The following is a 23,124-nucleotide window of genomic DNA, read 5'->3' as shown; positions in this document are numbered from 1 at the left end:
ATTAGTACCCCTATTTAGATCTCCTAGTGTGCTCTGTCTTGCGTCGGTTCATTGTCATTGAGATTTGTACCTGTGATTGTGATTGTGATTGTGATTGTGATTGTGATTGTGATTGTGATTGTGATTGTGATTGTTCCACTCTGTGATTGTTCCTTAAAGAAGTGTTTGTATTACCGTGAGTGTTTGTTTATAGTTAGTATTTAGAGTCCTTGTTTATCTTGTTAGTCCAGTCCTGTTTTAGTTATTTAGTCTTTACCTTGCTCCGTGTTTTCCCCCTCGTGGGTTTTTGTTTTCCCCTTTTTGTAATAAACCCTTTGTTTGAGAATCCCTGTCTGCACCTGAGTTCCTCCCTTACCAATACCTGTCAGAATGAACCGACCACCAAGGAACTCAGCAGACAGGAGGCAATGCTGGATGTCATCAGCCAGCCAGCGAGATTGTTTTGAGGGCTCTCGCCTTGTGGTGTTCCGGGGGACCAGGGGAGGTCGTTCCGGAGTGAGTGGGCGAGAGGAGGAGCCCCAGAGGTCCCCACCTACCCAGCTGCCGGCGATCCCGGAGGGTCGTGTCCTGGCCGTGGCAACCCTGGGGGGTCAGGCAAGCCCCTCCCAGAGTCCTGAGGTGCCCTCCTCAGCCAGCAGTCTCCCCATGAAACGAGGGAGACGGTTTTCATGGGAGTCAACTTCTGAGTCTTCGGCGTCCGAGACTGCCCTGCCCGAGACCAAACTCCCCCAACCCGCCTCTGACCCAGCTGTGGCCTCTGCACCGCGCCCAAGGAGGAAGAGGAGGAAGAGGGGGCCTGCCGGTCCTGTGACCCTGTCTCCTCCCGTGCCAGCAGCGGAGAGCGCTGGCGTGCCCGTGCCAGCAGCGGAGAGCGCTGGCGTGCCCGTGCCAGCAGCGGAGAGCGCTGGCGTGCCCGTGCCAGCAGCGGAGAGCGCTGGCGTGCCCGTGCCAGCAGCGGAGAGCGCTGGCGTGCCCGTGCCAGCAGCGGTGGGCGTTCCCGTGCCAGCAGCGGTGAGCGCTGGCGTGCCCGAGCCAGCAGCGGTGAGCGTGTCCGAGCCAGCAGCGGTGAGCGCTGGCGTGCCCGAGCCGGCAAAGAAGAGGGCAGTATGCAAGTCGGCAGTCGTGAGAGCGCAGGAGAGTGCCGCGGCCGACTCTGCAGCAAAGACTTTAGTTCAGTGTATCTCATCTCGTAAGGAGATGCCAATTGTCTTAGCGGCTAAAGCCTTTTCTGATTATTTGTCTAGTCTTGTCCGTATCCTAGAAGTCCCCGTCAGTCCTGTCTTGTCCTCAGACCCTGTCCCCAGAAATCCCGAGTGTCCTGATGTCGTCTCCCCGTGTCCCGTAGATGTCGTCTCCCCGTGTCCCGTGAGTGTTGCCCCGTGTCCTGCTGATGAAGTCATGTATCCTGTTGATGTGGCCCCGTGTCCCGTAGATGTCCCGTGTCCTGTTGCCCCCCCGTGTCCTGTAGATGTTGCCCCGTGTCCCGTAGATGTTCCGTGTCCAGTAGATGCTGTCCCCCCGTGTCCAGCTGTCGTCTCCCCGCGTCCCGTAAGTCTTGCCCCGCGTCCCGTAAGTGTTGCCCCGCGTCCCTTGTCTGCTCCTATCATGTCCCCTGTCAGTTGTCCCGAGACCCCTCCCCGCCCCTCACCACCCAGACCTGCCCGTACCCCCCGTCGTCAGCCTTCGTCCTGTCCTCCTAAAACTCCTGCCCCACCCACTCACCCTGGTGTGCCCCCCATGAACTTTGTGGTCCCGCCCCCTCCCCTTCCCTGTTTGTTTTTTTTGATTTGTCACCCCAACCCTGCCGTTGTGTACTCAAGTTTGCCTTTGTTGTTATTTGTCATGTCTTGTTGGTTTGTGTCTGTGTCCCAGTCTGTCATGTCAGTCATGTCCCGTGTTTGATGTTCCCTTGAGGAGCGTCTGGAAGCCGCTCCTTAAGGGAGGGGTTCTGTCATGATCCTGCCCTCGTGTCCTTGATTTTTCCTAGTCTTGAGGCAGGATCATGACAGACCCTTGTTTTGTGTACAAGCGCATGGCCTTGTCTTTGGGCCATGTGCTTGTGTTGTCTCGTTCCCTTGCCCCGCCCCCCTTGTTAACCTAGTCGTGTCTTGATTGTCCTATCTGTAACACCTGTCGTGTCTTGATTAGTACCCCTATTTAGATCTCCTAGTGTGCTCTGTCTTGCGTCGGTTCATTGTCATTGAGATTTGTACCTGTGATTGTGATTGTGATTGTGATTGTTCCACTCTGTGATTGTTCCTTAAAGAAGTGTTTGTATTACCGTGAGTGTTTGTTTATAGTTAGTATTTAGAGTCCTTGTTTATCTTGTTAGTCCAGTCCTGTTTTAGTTATTTAGTCTTTACCTTGCTCCGTGTTTTCCCCCTCGTGGGTTTTTGTTTTCCCCTTTTTGTAATAAACCCTTTGTTTGAGAATCCCTGTCTGCACCTGAGTTCCTCCCTTACCAATACCTGTCAATGAAATAATAAATCGTGCGCACAATTTATTTATTTTTTCTTGCATGTCATGTGCAGGGCTCCGTACTTTATATCTCATGACTGTGACTTTATTTCTTGTAATTGTGTCTTTAAAGATATATGTCTTTTTATTTTCACTTTATCTTTCACAATTGTGATTTTCTTTTGCATATCTGTAGCTTTAAGTTTCATATTGTGGTTTTATATCTACAAATTGTGATTTTTTTTTTTTTTTCTCGCAATTGCAACTTTATTTCAGGTAATTGTAACTTTATATTTCGCTATGTCACTTTATATTTCACAATTTTCCCTTGAGCCACATTGTGACTTAATAGTTTTTATAGTTGTGACTTTGTTTTGTAATTGCGAATTTATTTTATGTACTGTGATTGTGACTATATCTCGCAATTGTGAATTATATTTCACAGTGCGACTTGTCTTAATTGTGATTTTCTATCACAATGGGACTATATATCTTACACTGTGATTATATTTCATATCTAAGGGCCCAAACAGGTTTATATAAAATATGAAAATTATGTCAGGCTGATTCAGGCTTAACGGAGAACATTTTATCAGTCTGTATCTTTACTTGATACTGTACACCTCTCTTTCTGCCCCAGCACAGCAGGTTATTATGTGTAATGTAGCAATAAAAATTATAGTAAATTAAAACTCTCATGTCTGAACTATCATAATGGATGGGATCATTAGACATCAGTAAATCTCCAACCTAATATTTCACTCACTAAAATCAACATATATGTCCCATCATCATAATTCACAGCCCATTTTCGGTTCATAAATGACTAGTAGACTGCCACAATCACTCAACCACCTAAATGATAAAAACCCAAACGCACCCAAATATGGGATTAGAGAGATTCAGGTGAAATTCAGACTAAAGGTGTGTTCTAGTTTAATTCACAGCTTCATGCAATACGTGTAAAATTATCTGTTCTGCCAGCTCCATCTGAATCCATTAAAGTGCATGAAGAAAAAAAAGGCCCAGCGGGAGGGTCGAATTTAGACTGACTCATGCACACTCACACAGTACCTCCCTGCCTACAATAAATCAGCGCACACACACACACCGTGACTCTCTCCATCCACTACACAAAGCTTTCCTCAATTTCCTACTACCCCCTACCACTGCACAGCAACACAGACACATACTGAAGCGTATACACACAGCAACACAGACACAAACTGAAGCATATACACACAGCAACACAGACACATACTGAAGCGTATACACACAGCAACACAGACACATACTGAAGCGTATACACACAGCAACACAGACACATACTGAAGCGTATACACACAGCAACACAGACACATACTGAAGCGTATACACACAGCAACACAGACACATACTGAAGCGTATACACACAGCAACACATACACATACTGAAGCGTATACACACAGCAACACAGACACATACTGAAGCGTATACACACAGCAACACAGACACATACTGAAGCGTATACACACAGCAACACAGACACATACTGAAGCGTATACACACAGCAACACAGACACATACTGAAGCGTATACACACAGCAACACAGACACAAACTGAAGCATATACACACAGCAACACAGACACATACTGAAGCATATACACACAGCAACACAGACACATACTGAAGCGTATACACACAGCAACACATACACATACTGAAGCGTATACACACAGCAACACAGACACATACTGAAGCGTATACACACAGCAACACATACACATACTGAAGCGTATACACACAGCAACACAGACACATACTGAAGCGTATACACACATCAACACAGACACATACTGAAGCGTATACACACAGCAACACAGACACATACTGAAGCGTATACACACATCAACACAGACACATACTGAAGCGTATACACACAGCAACACAGACACATACTGAAGCGTATACACACAGCAACACAGACACATACTGAAGCGTATACACACAGCAACACAGACACATACTGAAGCGTTTACACACAGCAACACAGACACATACTGAAGCGTATACACACAGCAACACAGACACATACTGAAGCGTATACACACAGCAACACAGACACATACTGAAGCGTATACACACAGCAACACAGACACATACTGAAGCGTATACACACAGCAACACAGACACATACTGAAGCGTATACACACAGCAACACAGACACATACTGAAGCGTATACACACAGCAACACAGACACATACTGAAGCGTATACACACAGCAACACAGACACATACTGAAGCGTTTACACACAGCAACACAGACACATACTGAAGCGTATACACACAGCAACACATACACATACTGAAGCGTATACACACAGCAACACAGACACATACTGAAGCGTATACACACAGCAACACAGACACATACTGAAGCGTATACACACAGCAACACAGACACATACTGAAGCGTATACACACAGCAACACATACACATACTGAAGCGTATACACACAGCAACACATACACATACTGAAGCGTTTACACACAGCAACACAGACACATACTGAAGCGTATACACACATCAACACAGACACATACTGAAGCGTATACACACAGCAACACAGACACATACTGAAGCGTATACACACAGCAACACAGACACATACTGAAGCGTATACACACAGCAACACAGACACATACTGAAGCGTATACACACAGCAACACAGACACATACTGAAGCGTATACACACAGCAACACAGACACATACTGAAGCGTATACACACAGCAACACATACACATACTGAAGCGTATACACACAGCAACACAGACACATACTGAAGCGTATACACACAGCAACACAGACACATACTGAAGCGTATACACACAGCAACACAGACACATACTGAAGCGTATACACACATCAACACAGACACATACTGAAGCGTATACACACAGCAACACATACACATACTGAAGCGTATACACACAGCAACACAGACACATACTGAAGCGTATACACACAGCAACACATACACATACTGAAGCGTATACACACAGCAACACAGACACATACTGAAGCGTATACACACAGCAACACATACACATACTGTAAAGCATAAGGCACTTACACTGACCTATTCACACACATACCGCACACACAGAGAGCAGAGCACAGAGACAAGCACGAGTAGACCCGAGAGTGGACAGTGTGTGTGTGTGTGTGTGTGTGTGTGTGTGTGTGTGTGTGTGTGTGTGTGTGTGTGTGTGTGTGTGTTAAAACAGCTGAAGTGTAAACTGTTTTTGACTTAAGAATTCAAAACCAATAATGTGAACCATCTCCTGCAGCACTTTTAAAAGAACATGCATTTATCAGCAATATGTCACAGCTCTTTTAATACTATAAATACTTAATTACACTTAACGTGAGATCGGTGTTTTATCAAAACCTATAAGGATTGTGGCAGTTTAGTAATGGTATCAGGAAATACAACAGTAGTTGGGGAGCATTTGAATGCATACTGTATATTTGTTGCATGTTGCATGCAAGGTAATCCAAATAACACCGCATTGAAAATTCTACAGAAAAATAAAATTATCATTATTTACTCACCATCATGTCAAACATTGTGGAACTTAAACAGAATTTGAAAATGATACAAATAAAAAGCACTCTTAAAGTATTGAAAAGTAAGAACTTATGGTTTATTAGGGTAAGTATAGTGTTCTGTTTTTTTTTTACTAAAATAATAACACATTTTTATGAAAAAAAGAACATTTTTGGACCAAAAAGAGTTCTTTAGAATAAAATTAAATGATTTGTTGATGACTGTTCCAGTTATTTAGATTTATTTTAGTGGTAAAACGGACTATATGTATCATTGACACATACATGAAACTTTAACAAGAATGTATCCATGATCTCATGTTTGGAATCCAAACAAGATTCTAAATGCAATCTTTTCACTTAAACTATTAAAAATAAAGGTTTGGGCATCAGTAGTTCCATGAAGAAACTTTACCTTCTATGGAACCTTCACAATATTCTCATTTTCTTCATATTCTTAAGGGGGAAATGGTTCTTTTAAGAACTGTTCAAAGGAAGGTTTTGGGGAGAACCTTGTTTGCTTCTTCTATTTGCATTACTTCATAAACGTTTTGGAACTATTGGGGTTCTTTTGATTAAATTCTCTCAAAAAAAAAAAAATTAATCAATCAATAAATTCTATATGGAACCTCAACAGGGGTTACAAATATGACGTCACTGATATGACCCTTAAAAGTTCAATATGAAATAATTTCTTCTAAGAGTGCATGGTACTATTAGGAAGTTGTATATTTCATGCATTTATTTATTTAAGACAAGAGCCATTGTAGGACCATGGTATTTTTGAAGTAAAATACTACGTTGTATCATTAATTTTAGAAAGTACCATGGTTTTACCATGTCATAACATTACTGTACATGGCACAGCCACAGTGACACGATGCGTTCATTACCTTGTGTTGTTTCCACACAGCGGCCAGGGGCTTTACGTCATGTTTGCCGTGTTTGCCCTCCTCCAGACACTGGTAGCACACGGGGGTCTTGCAGCTGACGCAGTACATGCTGTAGTTCTCGGCTTCGTGATCCACGCATGTCGCCTGAGCGCGCGCGGAGGCGCCGGCCGGCTGCGCGGTCCCCGCCTGCGCTTGAGTCGGCGGCAGCAGCCGGTGTTTGGCCAGCGGTCCGCGGGAGGGGTGGCAGCGCTGCTGGCACGGAGCGCAGTAGAACACATCGCACTGCTCGCACATCACCGTGGCGTCCACCGGGTTGCGGTCGCACAGCTGGCATTTGACGGAGGCGGCGCGGCTCTGCTGGTAGCGGGACACGATCGCCTCCAGCAGCCGGTTGCGCTGGAAGCCCCGGAGCCCTCGCTCGTCCAGGGACACGCTGCGGTGGCACAGCGGGCAGGTGATGGAGCAGTGGCGGTGCACCAGCGCGGGGGGGAACACGCGCACTCCGTTGGGAGACTTCAGGCACGGCGTGTATGAGCCGTAGCCGCTGTCCGTCTCGCTGTACATGCTCATCTTGTCCATATCCAGATAGTCATAGTCAACACCGGAGCATCGGTTCTGCGGAGGGGTCTCTCCCTCCGGGGTCTGTACGATGATATTCCGGGCACACGCCAGGCAGACATTATGAGAGCACGGTAAAATAATCGGCTCCTTAAAGAGAGATCCGCAAACCGGGCATTTCAGTTCTTCTTCCATCGCGTCCATAAACACACTCGCACGCGCAGCCGTTCAATGAAACCAGAGCAGCACTACAGACGCGGACAGCTCCCGTGACCCGCTCCGCGCATGCGCAGTCACAGAAAGCTTGTGGGCGTTGTAGTCCCTAGGCAGAGACCCGCTGCGTCAGTTGACCTCTTAAAAACTACAACTCCCTCAATTCCGCTAATTAAATGCGGCGAGAAGAATTTGTATTATAATCCCGTATTCAAGGGTCAAGGTTTGGGGGAAAAAAACTTATTTGCAATTTAAAGAAGCCCCTGTGTAAACAACCCCGTCAAAGGAGGACAGGCGTTGTAATTGTGACGGCATCCGAGAGAGCTGACCAGCAGCCTATTTCTGTGAATGGCCGTAAATAATGAGGAAAATTATTATTATCTTTTTCACTGCGAGCATCGGGCTGTTTACAGTCCATCCTGCCCACACAGTCTAATTACAGCACTTCACCACACATCCATCACCAACACCCCCACACCACAGGTTCTCTATTGAATGGTAATTGGGAATATATATATATATATATATATATATATATATATATATATATATATATATATATATATATATATATATATGGAGTTATGGTGATGTGTGTCATTTCATATCATCTCATGCACTCACAAATAGTATAATTTTTTAAACGTTTTAGGTCCCATTTTAATAATAATAATGATAATAATAATAATAATATTAATAATATATATATATATATATATATATATGTGTGTGTGTGTGTGTGTGTGTGTGTGTGTGTGTGGAAAACATAATGTACATTATTATAATGTACATTACACAGAAGGAAAACAAATGAGTCAAATTTTGTGAAAAGGAAAGAGATTAGGTTGGGGGTCTGCCAAGAGAAAATGAACTCCTGTCATAACCCACAGGGTGACACACACCTAGAATACTGAAAAACCTGCATCAGTGTTGTGTGTGTCAGTGCAAACCAGACTGCAAAAAAATTGATTTTCTTGCATGCATTCAAGTTCTTGTTTCAAATTGATTTAGAAATTAATTTAATAGCCTTATTTAAAGGGCTCATATAATGCGATTTCAGTTTTTCATTTCTATTTGGAGTCTTGGTGCATAAAAAAGGTCTGTAAAGTTTCACAGACTAAAGTCTCAAATCCAAAGAGATATTCTTTATAAAAGTTAAGACTCGTCCACAACCTCCTAAAACGGCTCGTTCTAAAACGCCCCCACATCTGTACGTCACTTCATGGGAAGATTTGCATTATGGCACCCAGATGTTCATGCAAATAAACAAGGCTTACCTTTTATTCTCGTTATAGTGTTGTTTTTGCCGCCACCACCATGTTTTATGGATGCTGTGTGTGGATCACAGGATCGACTTTCACCGTAGACGAAGCGGAGTCCAGCCCTGGGTCGTCACATGTGGTTACCGCAAGCAAAAGAGGACACGACTAGAAATGGTTTACATCACATTTATAACGGGTTTTAATGTTTATGTCTCATCGCTCTGGCCGGACAGGGCATCAAAGTATGGTGAGGGGTGTAACATTTCAGTCACATGCTTGAGGAATTCAGCCAATCACAACGCACTGAATAGCTGGCCAATCAGATCGCACCTCGCTTTTCAGAACGATGAGCTTTGTAAAAATCAACGTGTTTCAGAAAGGAGAAACAATAATGTACATTATGTGGAAAATACCGCATAAACACATTTAATTACACCAAATACACAAAATAATGTTCTTTTAGGCATCATATGACCCCTTTAAGTCTCAAGAATAGTGTCAACACCCCAAAACTTTTCCTTAATAATATTATTATGAAGTTTAATTAAAAGTTTTCTGTTTATTTTGTGCCGGAAGGTTTAAAACAACAAAGATACAATACAAAAAGACCTTGTGAATATTTGATCAAGGACATGAAGTCTGGCAGAGAACAGAAACAGCGGTATCAAAGAGAGAGAGAGAGAGAGAGAGAAAACAGATGAAAAGGGGATATTTTTAATAACTCTGGGTTATTGTCAAGACTCTTGGCTTTGGGATTTTTAACAGAGCCTTACTTTTATTGAACAATTCCCTGTACACCAGGGGGCGCTACATATAAAAGCTTTGACATCTGGAGCACAGGATCAAAAGAACAGAGCATATTCATGTTAGTGAGTTTAATGCAACTTGCTTTAACACGTGTTTACTAGTTTGTGTACAAAAATACACTCAAAAGGACGCAGTATAAACAAGTGTTTTCATTTTACATTCGTCTTTTTGTTTGATTGAAATGACAAATGAAATGTAATTCTTTACATTTTATTTAGAAGGGCAATGCTAATTTACATAATAATAAACAGTTCATTATAAATGGCTAAAGAGCCAACAGCTGACCTCTCTACAAAGCACAATTAAAACAATTAATATTCTGAAGTGTTATACTGTTGATATAGAGCCACAGAACAAAAAGGAAAAGGTAATTGCCAATTTTTAAACTCCCGATTCTGACTTTTATCATCACACTTCTGAGAAAGAGAACATATTTCGAAATATAAACTCAGAATTAAAGTTAATTTGCATTTTAAATTATAGGTTTATAGCCCATTCTGAGGAGTTTGAATTGTAATATAGTCACCTTTATTTATATAGCACTTTAAACTAAAATATAATTAAACAATATATAATATATAAACTCACAATTGCGAGAAAAAAACAACAATTGAGATACAAAGTTACAGTTAGTCGTTGTACAAAACATTTTTACGTTATTATTATTTTTTCTCTAACATCAGTTTAAGTCTTGTCTGAATCTTGTCTCAGCCTGAAAAACATTCAGAATTGTGAGATAAAAAGCCGCAGTTATCTTTTTTCCTTTTATTCTGAGGCAGAAACAGACTTCCATAGTTGAATTTTAAAGGACACATTTATTCGCCCTCATTCTGTTCCAAAGCCATATGCTGTTATTTGAAGGCTAATTCTGAATTTTAGCGAGTAAAAAAATTACCGAATGTCTATTTTCAGTCAACTATTTCTCTAAAGAGTGTGCAAGGTTTCGGAGCGCATCAAAACAACAAAAATGAGTCATTTGAGTGCAATGTAGTGAAATGTTTTGTGATTTGTAGACCTAAAGTGCATCAGCAGTCTCATTCATTCCTTCACGTCCACCCACATCTCTATTAAACAACGGACATGGTGCTGTCGGGGTTGACTCTGACAGACCGAGAGCCCTTCCTCAGATCCTGGAGCTGTTTGGCAGGCTTCCCGACTCCCTCCTCAAACCTCTTCTCCACAACAGGAAGCACCGTCTCATGCAGGAACGACGCGTTCTGCAGAATAAAGGCCTTTTTCTCGGCCTCCTGCTCGCAGCGCAGGCTGTAGTCCACGTGCTGCACCGCCACCAGTATGATCTCCCGCAGGCTCTCCAGAAACACCATGTGCAGCTCGGGGAAGTACAGCTTCAGCCCTTCCTCCAGGAAGGCCATCATCTGCTTGGTGAAGGCCACAATGGTGTAGCTCAGGTTGACCCAGCAGTCTTCTCCCGTATACTGGTCGAAACTGCTGATCCCACAGCTGCGCATTTCGTCCTTGAGCTTGGCCAGAGCTTCAGGGGTCATGAGGTTCATCCTACGCCACATCTCCTCGGAGTTACGATGCCTCGTTGCTTCTATGATGATGTCCTTCTGGCTTTGGAGAGCCGCCCTGATGTCTTTCATGAGTAACGATTGTAAAATGAAGGTCAGGTCCAAGCCGATCTCGCTCAGCTGCATGCAGTGCTCGCCGGCGAACTTCACGCACTCCGCAGCGGTGGACAAGCTCTCTTTGCTGTCAAACACCTGCTTGCTGAAGGCATCTACGAACATCTTCATCACCGAGCGAGACCAGACCACGAAGGCGGAGTAGCAGCCAGTGTTGCCTGCGAAATCCGTCTCAAACTCCCTGGCGGTTTCAAGCAGGCTCGTGAAGAAGATGTTGCAGAGCTTTTGGATGTAAAGCAGCGTGGCGCCCTCGATGCGAAGCTGCCGGACGGCGGTTTGGACGGCCGCCGCTCTGTTTCTCAAAAACAGCTCACAGGCTTTCGTGGACTGTCCCAGGCGGACGAGCTGAGAGACGGCGCGCCGTGTGGCTTTCGGTCCTCCACGGAGCGAGCGATCCGGCGAGAGTTCAAACACCAGGACCTCTGTCAGCTGTCGAACACGCTCATCCACCTTCCTCCTCAACTCCTTCACTCGTGGACTCACCGGCTGCTCCTTCAGATATTCGTTTAGCTTATCCAGAAGATCAACAGCACCCTCGAAGTCTCTCTGAGCGATGCACACGTCAAGGTCTTCTGGAAGCTCCTGGATCCATTCGGGACTCAGATCCACCAGTTCCTCCGAACCCAGAGGCTCGTCCTCGTCAAATGGGTTTGTGGAGACTTCCTGTCTGACCGGCGACGCTGGCACCTCCACTTCCTTTTTGTGTTGGTCTTTTGACACTTTGCTTTTCTTCGTTTCCTCCAGAATCTCCAGCCACTCTTTCTTGATCTTGCTGTTCTCGGCTTTGAAGATGCGGATCTCGGGGAACATGAGGATCTTGAACATGTCTTTCATCGGAGGGTTGTCTTTCACGTTCACAACCGCGAAGCTTTGTAGATCATACAAGGCATTGTATTTGTATTTGACGGCTCCGCGTCTGTTGGGAAGCCAGGTTGCGATGAGCAGGCAGTCGTTCATCAGAAAGGCGTGAACCTTTTGGATCTGTGACATGTTGTCTGCGTCATACTCCAGAAGATCCCCGTTATAGACCAGATATCTGCCCGGGGTTTCCATGATGTTCTTGCATCCCTCCACTTTTTCCAAAAGCGTGGTGAGGGTTCTTTGTTTGACCTCTTCGGTGTCCTTTGGGAAGGCTGCGAGCATCTCTTTGGCCGCTTGGTCTTTATCTGTGGACAGGAGAGACTGTGTAATGCTCTCCATGATGCTCTTCTGCTCAGTGAGAATGTGGCTCAGCTGATACATCTCACTTTCCAGGTAAGAAATCTCCTTGGCTGTCTCAATAAACTGCCTGTAGTTTTTATAAACATTTTTCTTCAGGTTTTGCGCGGTTTCGTCGGCGAGAGTTTGTATTTTCTGACGGTGTTCTTGTAGATCGCGGTCCCCGTCCGACTGCTGCGAGAGCTGCTTCACATACGACTGAGGATCAAAATTAGGGGATTCCAGCAACTTGCGCAAACGGTTCCCGGTGTCTGTCATTTTTAAGATGTTGAAATGTATGGATGAAACACAAATACGAGGATAAGTGTGTGAAAATCAGCTGCAGAGCTGATCGCTTCCTCAACAGGAAACGCGCGACGCCTCCCCGTGACGTCACATCACATGACGAGCGAACGCTTCAAAATACTGAACATAACAACAAAGAATGATTCACTCACTTATATGTTCGATTAGTTTAATGTCGTTTGGTTTTGATGTCTATATTATATGCATAATAAGTCAATAAATAAAAAGCTTGATTACAAAAAAAAAAAGAAGGATAAACATCCGGTCAGTAACCCTCAAATAAATGTATGTGTGTATGCTATTTATTTATAATGTACAGTACGGTACAGTATAATAACTGTACAACAAGTTTACAAGTTATAAATTAAAAAATATATATATATATGTCATTATACCCATTTGAGTTAATGATAAATAAATAAAAAATAAGTGACATCTTTTTGATTGCAAGTGTTGAGAGTAAAATTAATGAATTACTTAAAGGAAATATTTGACCATGATGGTTAGTATCCGATATTTGTTCCAATAATGAATGAATAATTAATCATCAAATTACAAATAATTAACAAATGACGAATAAAATGACAAACAACATATAATTATACGATGTATTGTTGTTGTTTGGGTGCATCTACCGTCTCTTTCCGCATGCCACGGGTTGTTATTTTTGTAGCGCTGTTTTTATCTATTTGCATATTGTAACATCCACAAGTCCCAGTGTTGCACTGTTCATGCATATAACGCAACATTATAAATAAAAAAAGGGCTTAGAAATACATTTCCCAGCATTCCCAACACTGATTTTACGATTGGCCAACAATCGTTTTTTTTTTTTTTTTTTTTTCATAGGTCTCTGGTGGTGGGAATAGGTTTCTTTCAAAAAATGTATGATCACTGTCTCGATTAATAGGTTTACGAGGAGTTCTTGTGGATCTGTTCGTCCTAAAGCAGACGGAAGATAGAGGTTGAAGACTCCGTCCAGTAAGAAGCGGAAGATTGACTCTGGTCCAGAGACACACTGTCTGTCGTGGATAGCCCTGTAAGAGCCACACATCAGAGAGAGAGAGAGACTTTGACCTCATGGTCTGTGTTTGACTCCTCAGATGTGCTGGAGTCTGCTCTTATGAGCGACACAAGCCTCCTCTTGTGTTCACTTCGACTCATTGAACCGCTGCTGAAGCTCAGACACAGCAAAGATCTTGTACAGGTTGCTTATGCATGATCAAAATAGAATCTCTCAGTCATCTTTGTATTGCTTTGCATTATATGTTTTGCCCCCACCAAAAAATATACCACTTATTGGTTCCAGTTTTGATTCATATGCTGTTTAATGCTTGATGATTGCGTTATTTTACATACACAATCGCTTGATTCTTCTTCTTCGCCGTATTTTGACCTAGAGCAGGGATAGGCAAGTTCAGTAGAAAGCCGTAGTACTGCAGAGTTCAGCTCCAACCCTGAAAAAACCCCTCACCTGCTGTAGCTTATAAGCTATAAACTATTATAAGTAATCCTGAAGACACTGACGAGCTTGTTCTGGTGTGTTTGATATCGAGTCAGAAAGTGTATGAATAGACCATCTTTAAGAGCTAAAAATGCTAAATAAAACAAATATTTTGTAGGTGAAAGATGTGAATTTCTACACCACTTTTCTAGAATAGTGATTCTTCAAATAGTGTTCAAAACAGGTGAAATTAAAAATATATATATATTTTCTGTAATTACTATAAGATAGCGACATTCTGTTCAGTGCTGTATGTTCAGTTCAGTGCTCTGTGGCAATGATGTTAATGCCAAAATTAATCTGTGCAATTTCTGTAATCAGGAGACAGAACTGCAACCCAACAATTATAGACGTTATACCTACTTAATAATCTTGCATTGTCCCATTGTTGATCAGTGGCTGAAATACATTTTACTTTTGAGGTCGCTGCCCTTTAAGTTTTTGCATATGATGTTTTAGAGGTCAGGTATTGCAGGTGGCAGCTCTTGGAAAATAAGTGTACAAGTAGAGATTACAGGTTGTACAAAGGTTTCATGAACACAAACCCTGTCTGCCATTGGTCAAACAAAGAGGTAGTCCCAACACAAACTCATTCCATTGGTTGAGCCAGTGTTGCAATATCAAGCTGCACAAACAAACAAAGAGCCCCACACGGTATGCTTTTCTGGACAACAAGACATCAGAAATCTCATTCAGTGGGAAAGGGTTTATTCTTGGAGGGAACACAAAGACTTCTGCGCACAAGCAGAGTCAGAGTCCTCCTAAAGCTCAACCCGAATCTCTCGCCTCTCTTCTTGACTCACCGCTTCTTCCAAGACTACAGCCCCTTTGAGGCAAACTCGTTCAAAAGAGTCAGCTCAGGTGCATCGAATGTTCCCAGCAGGAAGTCTGTTAGTTACACTAATGCCTTCATCAATGTCGTTGGCTCTAAATCAGTGGCTCAAGAGGCAAGCCGAGGTCGGTGCGAGATCACTTCCAGGCCATAGTCCTCAAATCTCCAGAGAGAGCAGCCAGTGTGACTCGTTCCTCCAAGCCTGCCATGGATTCTTCAACAGCAAAACTGGCTAAGAACAATGGACCATCTTCGTCTAGCGCCTTAGACGGGCAAACTAGCTTGATCAATAACCATCACTCATACAGTGCCACAGTGCCAGAGTCGCATCTCTCCAAATATTTTGGAAGCAGTGCTCAAAGTTTGAAAAATGTGAAAATCTTTGAAAGCCCCCAAAAGTCTGAAACTGCTTGGCACACTGGCTAACTTTTCTAAGCTCTTCAGAAGTAACCAAAATCCTGTATCAGTTGCTACAAGCTCAGGATTCCGAATCACTGGCAGTCCCCAAAGTTCCCACACTTCCACAACTACCTCAGAATCCAGTTCTAAGCACTTTGGAGGCTCCCAAAAGCCTGAATCCAACTTTCCAAGCCCTAGAAGCTTTGGCAGCCCCTGGACGTCAGGGATGACGCCTTCAGGAGCCAAGAAGAGATAATGGGAAGAGCATAAATCTGAACATATCTTTGTATATATTCTTTCCACAGACACGGTTCTGCCTGCAGTCTTAAATTCTACCTATGTTATGTAAATGAGAGCGTTTGCATCATGGGAAGAATGCTGGACGTGATTGACCGCTTGGATGAAACTGAGTGAGTGGTTTAAAGCGGCGTCACTCACTGTCCTCGATGTCCGCGGTTCATGTACTGAATTTCGCACGTATTCGGATGTCCTCTGTGGGATTTAGATGTGCTTAGCTTTCTGCCGGATCAGGCTTTACAAGGTTGCTTACATCTCTGTGTCATCAATAACAGCTCTGTCAGGTTAGCATTGATTGGGGCGGAGCTTGTCCCACCTTCTGCATAATCATTTCACATCTACTTTGTGCCCTGGCCCTGGAGGAATGCGCACGTGCAAAAACTAACCCCACCCAGAAATGAGTATTGGGTGTGCAGGTTAAAACCTCCTGATGTGATAATAGTCACGATATATTGTTAAATCACGAGGATTGTTGTGTTTCAGACACAATGCCTGATGACGAGTTCACGCTGCTCATGTTACCTGTAGAACACCCAGATGTTGCTTTTGGCGTGGCTCACTTATAGGCCCGTCGGAGTAACATTGATTTCCCTTCGTAAAAAGAGGCATTGATTTGTTTAGTGTTTGAGATGCTGCAGGCGTCAGTGATGTAATTCGTAATGTATGCATGCCGTTTTAACATGCACTACAGGTTCTCCAGGCAAACCCTGCTGTTACTGCATCATCATCTGTTAGGAGCGAAACTTTGCACTGTTCATTGTTGGCCAATTTAAGGCGCAACTTTTTTGTTTCAAAATGGTTTCATTGACACTCTGTTTTAAGAGAAAATTGAGAATTGTATTAAGTGGTTGTAAATGTTTGTATGTGGATATGTGGAAGTGGATTTTCTATCATGTTTCAAAATTGTGCCTGATTTATTTGTGACTAATTTTGCCTTATGAACTTTTGTAGTTAACTTTGTCGAAATAAATGTTCTATTAAGTATTTCGGTAGCCCTTTGTCTTTGTGAAACACTCTTTTGTTTACATATTTTAATTGAGTTTTACATTGATCATTCTGAAACCTTTTTAACTCTTTCAAAACGAATATGCTAGTTTGTAATTTTAAGAAAATATTGTTACAGAATAAAGTAAACGTGGGGGGTGGGGGGGGTATATCCAACCAAAAAAAAAAAAAGGTCAGATATATTTGAAAGTTTGGAAGGAACTTGTTCATGAATATTCAATTCGAATCATTTGTCTCTTTGTGAAGTTGAATTTATTTGAACTTGAGTACCGTATTTTTAAAATGCCGTGTCCTGCTTGAGATGCTGCAAAAAGAACAATAGAAAAGTGAAGTGCAGTGCACTAAACTGTTCCCCCAAAAATATATGTATTTTTTTTTTTTTTTACTTCTTTTGACTTGAGCACTGCAGGGGTTTTTTAACACTGCACAAGATGCTGCGAAAGACCTGAGAGTCAAACACATCCATGTAGCATGTGTTGACATAGAAAAACAATGGAAAAGCAGCACGGTGGAATAAAAACGCATTCTGTGTGAATGGCCCCTTACAAAACATGTTGAGGTCAAGCTAAATGTAATTTCATTGTGTAAACAATATAACAGGATTGAAATAAGAGCTACAGTTTTTATAGATTAAGAACTGACTGATTTGTGTGATTTTATCACAGAGGACTGACAGTTTTAGAGTGACACAAACCAACCAATACCACAAACTTTTTTCCACCAAAATAAAAATAAAAAATGACATAAGAGCCGTAAAAAGTGAATTGTTTGGGTCGACATTTTTTTTATTTTTAATGACACAATGTCCTCATGGTCAGATGTTTATCTTACTGCACTCTTCTCAAGAGTCTCCAGCACAGATAACAGTTTCAACCTTAGTGTGCATTTAATTTTTTTTGCGTATGAATGTATGTTCATTGGTTGGTAAAGGTGGCCGTGAAGTTTAGCAGCTTTGTCTTGATGTGTGCACATGCTGTCTTTGTTCTGGCCTCATGTCAGTGCTTCGTGTCCAGCTGCAGCTTGGTGTGTGTTGTGTCGTTGGGGCGGTCAGTGGCTGCTCGTGGTCACCATCTGCCCGCTGCTGACACCTTTGTTCTGTGTGGGGATTGACCTCACCCGGAGTCAGTTCATCTGACCATATCCTGCCAATGTGCTCTTCAAGCCAAGGTCTGAGCTGCCATTAGAGGACTGTGATCTGGATTTAACCCAGTAATCAAAATACCAATGCTAAAGGACAATATAACAACATGAAACACATTTGTATTTATACAAGTATGTATATGTTTTTTAACACTTCTTGAAGTGAATATATTTAAAGCATATGTTTATATACAAACATACTTAAAATATACACGTTTTATAATGTTTGAGAGTAGATCACAAAAGCTTTATTTTTTATTATTATTTTCATTTATTTTATCTATTTTCATTCATTCACCTTTTATGTTATGTATTTATTTTACTTTTTGTTTTATTATAATTTAGTTCTTAAAATTATTATCTTTTATTAGCAGGTCAGTACCAATACCAAATGATATTTTGTACATTTAAATGATGAATAGTATTAATGTTTATGTTTTTGAGTATAAAATCGTTGGGCTTTTTATTTATTTATTTTAACAACGTTTATTTAAAGATAATTTTGTTTTGTTTTGTTTTTAACAAAATCCAAATATTATACATGTGATTAAAATCTAGGTTACCACACAATAACTTTGTCTGTGCTTTGATCAGATTAAATTCAGATTAAAACATTTTAAGTGTGTGCTGTTTTTTCTTGAAAATCAAAGGTTTTGTTTCTTTGTTTCCAAAGAGGAAGGCAGCAAACCCAAATAATATTATGTATATTTAAAATTATAATAAATTTAATTCAATTGAGAACAAATTGCAAAATCGTTGGTCTTTTATTTATCTGTTTTCATTCATTAACTTATGTTTAATTTTATTTTCTTATTCACTTTGATTATTTTTTTATTGTATTATTATTTTGTTTTTTTCCCTAATATCCCTTTTTTGTTTTTGTTTTACAAACAGGTCAGTAGCAAGTCCAAAAAATGTAGGTTACCAGACAATAGCGCTGGCTGCGCTTTGATCGGAAGAAAAGATTAATTCAGAACTTAATGCTCATGAATATTCAATGAGCTCGCTGTCCGTCATTGGCGGCCACGCCCAGTCTGCTCTGGGGCTCTTTAAATCGACAGGAAGTGAGAGTTGCAGCCTTACAGATTATAGTGTTGTTCGGAGTAGCGGCTGTTATATGGATTTTCCGACATCAGGGTGTAAAGGTCTTTAAGAAAAGTACCCCATGCCGTTACTGTCCACTCGTCTGTGAGCAGAGCGTGTTATCTGTGGATGTCAGTATGAATGGTAAGGCTGGGACTGGAGCAGCGGGCGGTGTGCTGGCCTGTATCGAGGGTCTTCCGCCGCTGCCCAAGAGCCTGAGCGGACTGCTCAACTCCAGCGGCGGCTCGTGGAGAGAGATGGAGAGGATGTACGTGAAGAAGACCATGATTCAGGACGACTTGAGTCGAGGAAGGAATAATACGGACAATCTGCTGGCGAACAAACCAGCAAACCTGGATGCCGCCCTTGCTTTGCTCAGAAAAGAGATGGTAAGAGTGCAGAATAGTGAGCAACAGCTGTTCTCCGACTGCACGCGTTCATTTAACTTGTCAGTGAATGTGTTTTGAAACCTAGTGACCTTCCTATCTAGTCAACATCTTTGGACAGCGTAGTCACAAATAGAACTCTGGGACTCGAATCGATCGGAAAGTTCGAAAGAAACTGAACCGTCATATGAAAAGAATTGATGCACAGATTTATTCGAATGTTCGCCACTAGTCTGTAATGACCACAAATGATCGCTTAATAATTTGAACGTGACTGTGATCCTGGAAAATGTTTGATTTGATTTTTTTTTTTTTAATTCTCGTGATTCCCAGTTATATTAGACTCCTATGTTCTGACTCTGCTTGTAATGCGCTAATATTCTTGTTCTTATTATTTGAACACCCCTTTGATTCCCGTTAGAATGTTCCGATTGTGCAAGTGATGCCCAAAATATCAGATTCAGATGTTTTCAATCTAATGCAATCCTAAGTGTTTAATTTTAATGTTTCGTCTTTTTTTTTTTTTTTACCTGTTATTAACTAAATTGTTCAGTTTCGTACATTCGAAACCTCGCGGTGATCAGAATCAGAATCAGAATTAGCTTTATTGCCAGGTATGTTTACACATACGAGGAATTTGTTTTCGTGACAGAAGCTCCACAGTACAACGGAATGACAGCGACAGAACATAAAACACATAATAAAAGAATAAAAAATACAAAAAAATACAAATAAGTAGACTTGTATCATTACTTGTATAAATGATGCCCCAAAAATAGATTTGAATGTTTTGAAAGTGAACCTGAACTTTAAATTTAGTGTTTATTTGAATTTTTGAAACGCTTCTGCTTCTCAACAGTGTTCGATTCAAATGTTCCGACTGCGCGCGTGATGAACCGAAGTTGTTCGATTCCTGTGTTCGGTTCGCACACTCGAAACTCCGCTTAAACATTTAAAAACAAAAGTTTGTGTTTGAATCTAGTTTTGAGTATATTTGTACATAACCTTTTGCTGTAAGTAACATTTAAGCCACCACTGGATTAGGATCAAATAATTACAATATCAGAACAAAGCTAGACCTAAAGAGAAGGTTTGGAATGCAAACACAAAATATACATTATTGATTTAAAAAAAAATGTTTTGGTTCCCTTTGTTCTAGTGTACGATGAGTTGTCCCTGTGATGTTTCCAGAATCACTCATCAGAGTTTGTTTGCACAGGTGGGTCTGCGGCAGCAGGACATGTCCCTGCTCTGTCAGCTCTGGTCCCTTCACGAGTCCATCCAGGAGTACAAGGGCAGCTGTCAGGACCTCTCCGCTGTGTCCAGTGCGGATGGACCCTACGGGATGGAGAACGGTTATTTCGATGAAGATGAGGAATATTATACCGACTCCGGTACGACGCCAGCCGAGACGCCTGATGGAAACGACACCTCTCCTAAAAACGGGACATCCAAAGACGGCTGGATGCATGAATCGTTCCAAATCACAATCTAAAACACTTGACTTCTTTTCTTCAATGAAAACAAGCTGTGCCATAATTTAGTTTGCTGGCATTGTTTAGTTTTACAGCAGACTCTTTCTATAGTAAATATAATTGACAATTATTATTTATTGTGTAATATGATCCATACAGTAGTATTTTTCCCCTCTGAATTAATCAGCATTGGAAATGTTATAAGATTTTTTTAATAAGGGGAGAATCATATCATTTCATAATGATGTTTACACTAAATCATGTTAAACTTGTGTTGATGAATTTATAGCATTGGTTTGATACTAAAAAGTCTTATTTCTCTTTGAGCAATTGCTCACTGGGTGCTTTCAGTTTTGTTTTTACTGAAAATATGAATCCTGAATATGCTGGAAATGCTGCCTATTCTTTGCTGAAATGTAATCCAGGGTATAACCAGCACAACGAGCTTGAAACAGCATCACCAAAACAAGACGCAATGTCCCAGTTTACTCATTGCATTATGTATTGTGTAATTTAGTATGAACATGCTATCTAGAAGTAAATCGATATCCAGCTCCATAGCATTTCCCTCTCACCTTATGCAAACCTATTCTAGATCATGTATTGTAGAGGTTTTATTTATTTACTTACAGTATAATTGCTGCTTGAATTCAGTCTTCCATTGTGCATATCATGGGAGTATTATCATGTCTGTTTTTACTCAAATGTCAAGGTTTCCTGTATTCATAATGTGAGATAATAAACGTTGTTTTTGCAAGTACAAATGGCCATCAAATCCACTAAAAAGTTTCAGTGTTTATCATAGCATGCCATAATGTAAGCATTTATTACATATTTTCTTGATGTGTTGGTGAACTGAATGCCTGGATTTCAAAATGTGCACCATTATGGATCGTCTAATACTGTTTCTACTACACAAATATTAATATCCGCAGAGAGAGAATCTCTTCTACCTCTTGTGTGTTTGACGTCTGAAAACTGTTTTCTCACACTAGCAGATACAAACAAGTGGATCTTTTTTTTTTTTTTTTATTCCCAGTATTTATATAAGTCCTGATTCGATTTTAACGCTCTTTTACAATGAATAACTTTCATATTTGGTTCGATTCTGAGTGCAAAACTGAAAAAAGATCTTGTTATGCAATCTGCAAGGCTTTAGGTGCATTGACTAAAATCAGCACTGAACTTCACCCATTGTGCCTTGACACACCTCAGCTTTGAATCCATGTTTTTTTTTCCATCTCTGGCCCGTGCATTCATTTAGTCCCTCTTAATAACAGGAGAAAGTTCCACCCAGAAAATGTGTCCTGATGATCTACTACCCTGCAGTCATTTATTGCTATGATCATGCATGGAAATTCCCACTCGAATTTTGTAACTGTTTTGCATACAAAGATGTTAAATGATCTGGTTTAGATGCCGTTTGTGTGCTCGACTTGTTTTTGGTCAGTCTGTTCTTGAATGTTTTTCAAAATTGTCAAATGTGTTTATGTGCGATTTGACCTGATAATTGATACAGGAATCATTATTTTGTTTGTTTTCTCTTGTGTGTGTCAGTGATGCATAATAAAAATAATGTATGGTCCATCTGTATTCTTTTTTTTTTATGCTTTTTTATGTCACTTTAGAATTTAAGTGTTCAAATTCTTAATTCAATGCAAGTAAAGAGATATTTATTTAAAAAAAAAAAGTTGTGAGCTTTCCACCATAAGCATTTCAGACTGTATGCATTATCACATGACCTTTTTGGTTTAATTACAGTTGTTCATTTTGCATATTTATTGCAATTTTGTATTAAAAATATATGAATGCAGCTGATACTATACTCAGTTTCATCCATCATGCTGGAAATAGAAGGTCAGGTTCATATTATATATTTCACAGGTTCTCATCTTTTCTTACAGCTCATTTTGACAAAAGTATAATGAATCTACTCTCTATAATGCACACTTTGCACGATATGCATATTATAAAGTTGGAACAGCACGCTGTCATATGCTTCTACTGCTGCAGTATTTAGTATGTGCACAATATGCAAATGTTATGCATGTGGTTTCAGCCTGACCTACA

At 41.3% G+C, this 23,124-nt stretch overlaps 3 protein-coding genes across 3 annotated transcripts in view; 1 reads left to right on the top strand and 2 right to left on the bottom strand.

Annotated features, from left to right (window-relative positions):
* LOC127938873 (E3 ubiquitin-protein ligase TRIM9) overlaps positions 1-7,779 on the bottom strand; it is a 37,752-nt gene extending 29,973 nt beyond the window's left edge. The window contains exon 1 of the mRNA XM_052535771.1: positions 6,945-7,779. Within this exon, the coding sequence (XP_052391731.1) occupies positions 6,945-7,706 (762 nt within the window). The 5' untranslated portion in view covers positions 7,707-7,779. The remainder of the gene's footprint in view (positions 1-6,944) is intronic.
* A 2,199-nt stretch (positions 7,780-9,978) lies between these two features.
* Positions 9,979-13,031, bottom strand: LOC127938870 (exocyst complex component 8-like). Its single transcript, XM_052535768.1, has one exon. It carries the CDS (start codon positions 12,904-12,906, stop codon positions 10,852-10,854), a length of 2,055 nt encoding a protein of 684 aa, XP_052391728.1. The 5' UTR covers positions 12,907-13,031; the 3' UTR covers positions 9,979-10,851.
* A 6,109-nt stretch (positions 13,032-19,140) lies between these two features.
* On the top strand, positions 19,141-22,639 carry LOC127939082 (protein FAM89A). Its single transcript, XM_052536099.1, has 2 exons — positions 19,141-19,582; positions 20,799-22,639. Exons 1-2 carry the CDS (start codon positions 19,331-19,333, stop codon positions 21,072-21,074), a joined length of 528 nt encoding a protein of 175 aa, XP_052392059.1. The 5' UTR covers positions 19,141-19,330; the 3' UTR covers positions 21,075-22,639.
* Positions 22,640-23,124: the final 485 nt, after the last annotated feature.

This window comes from Carassius gibelio, chromosome A20 (assembly GCF_023724105.1).
Source record: "Carassius gibelio isolate Cgi1373 ecotype wild population from Czech Republic chromosome A20, carGib1.2-hapl.c, whole genome shotgun sequence".
Taxonomy (NCBI): Eukaryota; Metazoa; Chordata; class Actinopteri; order Cypriniformes; family Cyprinidae; genus Carassius; species Carassius gibelio.
The sequence above is the reverse complement of the archived record's forward strand: the minus strand, read 5'-3'. Positions and strand labels throughout refer to the sequence as shown.

What these genes read in the sequence shown, in the direction of transcription:
- LOC127938870 (XM_052535768.1), bottom strand. Translation starts at nt 12,906, where the DNA reads ATGACAGACACCGGGAACCGTTTGCGCAAGTTGCTGGAATCCCCTAAT.
- LOC127939082 (XM_052536099.1), top strand. Translation starts at nt 19,331, where the DNA reads ATGAATGGTAAGGCTGGGACTGGAGCAGCGGGCGGTGTGCTGGCCTGT. An exon ending in CTTTGCTCAGAAAAGAGATG is followed by an intron (nt 19,583 to 20,798) that starts GTAAGAGTGCAG and finishes TTGTTTGCACAG; the next exon opens with GTGGGTCTGCGGCAGCAGGA.